Below are 4,744 nucleotides of genomic sequence, written 5' to 3'. Positions count from 1 at the left end.
CAGATTTCAGAACCAGTGAACAATTTGAAAATGGAAGCTAACAAAGTTGAATTGGAAAAAGGTATCCATTCTTGATTCTCTTCAAGTGTATGGTTTTTGTGGTTGTAATGTTACATCCTCACAGAAATGTTTTCATGGAGAATGTGTAGCATAGGAAGAGGTCCATGATTAGGAGCATTGTCCCTAGATCCTCACAGATTTGGGTTCAAAACCCTGCTCCAATGTTAACAGCATTGGAACCTCAGGTAAGAAGCAAACTTTTCTGTACCCCAGTTTCTTCATCTGTGGAGTAAGTATAATATTTATTACTCATAAGGTTGTTTTGAAGACTATATGAATTAGTAGCATGTAGCAAGTGCTTAGTAAGTGGTAGCTTTTAATGTGTTTTCTAAAGAAAGCTGTGACTCATGTGTTCCACTGCTGGAAGTTTAAGTGCCACTGCTACAGGGAAAAATATTTCCAGAGCATTTTTTAAAGTCTAAATGTAGTCTAATTTGAAGACATTGGTGAGAAATTTCATGAAGATGTTCCTAGTCACAACTGCTGACTGAGAAATCTGGGCACTATAGGTGTCCCAAATCTGATCATCTTATTCCCCTGCACAGTGGCCATTTGCCCCTACTCTGCACCAGGACCTCTGAGGGCTCTTGAGGAGGTGCTCCCACAGCCGCTTCTCAGAACCTGCCTTCCTACCAGTCTTCTTAAGAGGATATCTGGGGAGATTCCCAAAACATTTTGTTAGATTTTCTCCTCGATCTTGTAGAGGCATGTAGAGTTAAATACAGTTTATTTATTTATAGAAGTATAATTTGATATGTGATTGTGTTTTGTCTTTTCAGGTGCCATTTGGAGAGTACTTTAGTGGCACGATGTACTCTGAGTGGAGGTCGCTGCATTTGGTGATTCAGAATGATCAGGGCCATACCAGTGTGCTGCACAGCTATCCGGAGAGCGTTGGGCGAGAGGTGGCAAACGCAGTCGTCCGTCCCCTTGGGCAGGCCTTAGGGACTCCATCAGTGACTGGTAGTGAGTGTTTGTTAAAAACTGACAAAGAAGTAAGTGCTTCTTCATTTAATTCTGCTCTGCAAAAATATAAATGTGTTACTGAACAGTTTATTTAATGTTGGCTTTTTTTATGGACTTTTTGCTTATTGTAGTGATAATTTTTTTCTTTTAAACATTTGATTTGAAGGTTAGGGCTCAGAGTTTGTGAGGATAGTAAGGACTAGGTTGTACCATCTTGCTACTGGGGCTTCCTTTAGCCAGACCCATTTCTCCACATGATCTCTGTGCCCAAACACTCAAGTGTCAGGCCTTTTCCCTAAAGCTGGGCTCTATGGACATCTGTTAGAATATCCATTCAGAGGTGTTTTTGGAACTCCTTCATTGCTACCTCTGAACGTGCTGAGTTTGAAGTCTCCCATGTCCCCATCCCTGCCTATTTTTACGTGACTTCCAGGTTTAAAATACTGCAGAAAGCTAAACCCTCCTGACTATGAACTCAGGTGGTTGGAACTGGGGTTGTGTCTGCTGCCCTTAAAGATAAGGGGTTTTTGGAGTGACGTGGCCTGGAGCTGGTCCTTCACCCTTGAGTACAGGGGATTAGGTTGCAGTTAAGATGCCAGTGGGAAATAATGGACAGGCCTGGGAATAGAGTGATAGAGGAGCTTACTAGTATGAGGACTGGCTAAGATAAAGGATTAGAAGTTGGTCCACTGTATGTGTGGAAACTCTCATGCAGCCTTCAGGCCTCTGATTTACCAAAACCTGTTCTCTATTTCTCAGACCTTGTTGGGTTTTGTGTGTGTGTGTGTGTATTTCAATTCTTGGTTTCTCATAAAGGAGATGTTAGATATATACCCCGAGCTAAGTTAAAAAATACTGCTTTAAAATCATAGAAACCTTTATTAAACAAAAAATATAAAAATGTGAAACTAGTGTTTCTTGGCATATTCTTCATATAGGTCTATATGCTTTTTTTTTTTTTTTAAGTTTTTGTTATGGATTAAGTGAAAGGTTTACAGGGCAGATCATCAGTTTTACATTCACAAGATCATACACCTTGTTTCATTACATTGATTATAATACCCTCCTTGTGCCATCAGTTAACAGTATTTCTCTCTATCCAGTTTAGCTTTTATTTAAAAAAACAACAACAAAAAAAAACAGGCATACATAATAATTTACATTTCCAAAGGGCACATTCTGCAAGTCAGCCTCCTGGCCACCAGCTCTTAGTCCCTCTCTTCCCATGAATCTAGAGTCATCAGCCGCTCCCCCCCTCCATGCCCCTATCACTGCCTCCATCTCTGGCATATCTGCTTCTCTGGATAAGGTCCTGCATTCTGCTTGTGCTCTTCTCCTTTGATGGTCCTAGGATCCTTTGTTTCTGGACTGTAAGATTAACCACTCCCCTGTTTTTGTTACAAAACTTCAACCTTTGCAATCGTGACAGTCACAATTAGTCATGATAACAATTATTCACTATTGAATCATATGAATCTTATCCCCATCTCTTTTCACTAGACCCATCCAGACAAGATGAAATCTATTCAGTGGGGACTCTTTCTTTCCCCCCATACTCTTAAATTCCCTCTTGAAACCTTGTAAGCCAGTCAATTCGTGCCTTTATCGCCCCCTCATTTTAGGTAGCCAATGTGTAAGTTTCCCGTTCCTATCTACCCTGTGTACAGAGGGGATAGCATTGATACTTGATTTGAAGACTCCTTCCCTCTCTGTTGGTATTTAGAGTAACTACCTCTCTGAGGATAGGTCAGGTTCATCAAATTGTATCAATTTACCCTTGTTTCTTTTATCAAAAAAAAAAAAAATTTTTTTTTTTTTGGTAATCTTCTTCTAATCAGGTTCTGATTATTGAGCCATCGAGGCTACGTCAGATGGGTACTGTCTGCAGGTTTGGGTGTTCTTGTGCATCTCCCCTCACTTCATATCAGCTGAATGCCTCACTCTCAGCTCCAGCCCTCTGTGGCTATGTTCTTGTCCATGGGCTCAAGTGTCTTCAGGTTTCACCACACTTTGAACCAACCAGCTGTTGCTCTTCTCTCTCTCATCTCCAGGTCAACAGGAGTCAATGGACTGTGGTTGAACTCAGCCCATTTCTTCATTGTTGCCTTTTCCCCTCTTCAACTCATCAGTTGACCAATGTGGTCGCCAGCAAGCTTACATGCTGCTTTATGTATTCCGTTTGAGTTTCTGTCTTGGAGGGGAGTTTGTCCTGAAGGAACTTGATTGCTTTCTTTAATGGCTTGTGGCAAATAGCTTGCTTATTCTTGTAGTAGCCAGTCATGCTGACATTTTTATTTTGTTTTTTTCCTGATGATCTTTCTTTGAAGATGTATCTTCTGTTGCTCTAGCTGTTCCAGACTAGTCTGCTTGTCCTTTCTGGTGGGAATGTCCCACCTCATAAGGTTTAGGATGGGACTCAGGATTCCACCTAAGGTCCTATACTCTGTAAAGGCTTTGCAAGAGGCCTATTTCGCTGAGCAAGTTCTAGAACCCCTTTTAGGTATTCCGATCAGTTATAGGCTGAAGATGGGCTTGCAAATTTTGTCTAATCATGTTTCCCAACATTCCTTTCTATCCCACTCAGGTGTCTCTTTTACATTAGTAGGCAAGGGAAACTAATATTCATAAGACAGTCAAGCATTTTAGTATTATTTACCCTCTTCAAGTTATGCCTAGATCCCTGTATCCCAGAGCCCTGTTGTTCCAAGGTTGAGCATGCATCACTATTTACCTCTGTCTCACTTAGGCCATGCAAACCTGTCTCAGTATTCCTCTATCTTGTTCTTCTGTCTCCTCCCCCTTTTTGTTTTGCCCTCCCCAACACCCGAACTAAACCCCCCACCTCATCCCCATTGTTGTGGTTACCTTATATTTCATTAATTCTTCCCTCCATTTAAGACAGTCTATTTTATCTTGTAATCTACGTGACCTTCCCACCACCTGTTTCTCTGTGTTTACTTTTTTTCACATTGTAATTGTTTTGACCATAGACTGACCTCTCAGATCCTCTGTTCTTATAATTTTATTCTGTTCTTGACTCTTCCATTTGTCAGTTGAGTTCAGGCTGACGCTGCTATGTACGTCTTTCTCTAGTTGTTGTCTGTTCTTGTTGGTTCTCAGTTCACAGAACACCCTTTAGGATATTATTCATACCAGGGTTGGCCTTGGCAAAATCCCTTAGCTTCTGTTTATCCTGGAATGTTTTGATTACATCATTGTATTTGATTGACAGCTTTGATGGGTAGAGGATTCTTGGGTAGCAATTTTTTTTCTTTCAGGGTGTTATATATGTCTCCCCATTGCTATCTTGCCTTCATGGTTTCTGTTGAGAGATCCAAACTTAATCTGATTTGCTTGCCTTTTATGTTATACTTTTCTTTTCCCTAGTTGCTTTCAGGATTCTGTCCTTATCTTTGTATTTGGAGAGCTTGATTATTATATGTCTTGGTGATTGTCTTTTAGGGTCTATCCTTCCTGGGGTTCGTTGAGCTTCTTGAATGCTTTTCTTTTCAGGATGTTAAGAAAATTTTCTTCCAGAAACTCAACTCAATTCTTCCTTTTCCGGAATCCGATAATTCTTTTTTTTTTAAGGTTTTTATTGTGGATTGAGTGAAAGTTTACAGGATACATCATCAGTTTCACATTCAACAATTCATATAACTTGTTTCATTACATTGATTATAATCCCCTCCATATACCATCAGTTAAAAATATTTCT

General features: G+C 40.2%; 1 protein-coding gene across 1 annotated transcript in view; it reads left to right on the top strand.

Annotated features, from left to right (window-relative positions):
* The first annotated feature begins 869 nt into the window (after window positions 1-869).
* RALGAPB (Ral GTPase activating protein, beta subunit (non-catalytic)) overlaps window positions 870-4,744 on the top strand; it is a 137,172-nt gene continuing 133,297 nt past the window's right edge. The window contains exon 1 of the mRNA XM_006876640.1: window positions 870-1,055. Within this exon, the coding sequence (XP_006876702.1) occupies window positions 870-1,055 (186 nt within the window). The remainder of the gene's footprint in view (window positions 1,056-4,744) is intronic.

This window comes from Chrysochloris asiatica, unplaced genomic scaffold (assembly GCF_000296735.1).
Source record: "Chrysochloris asiatica unplaced genomic scaffold, ChrAsi1.0 scaffold00403, whole genome shotgun sequence".
Classification (NCBI taxonomy): Eukaryota; Metazoa; Chordata; class Mammalia; order Afrosoricida; family Chrysochloridae; genus Chrysochloris; species Chrysochloris asiatica.
This window is presented reverse-complemented; position numbering and strand designations above follow the sequence as displayed.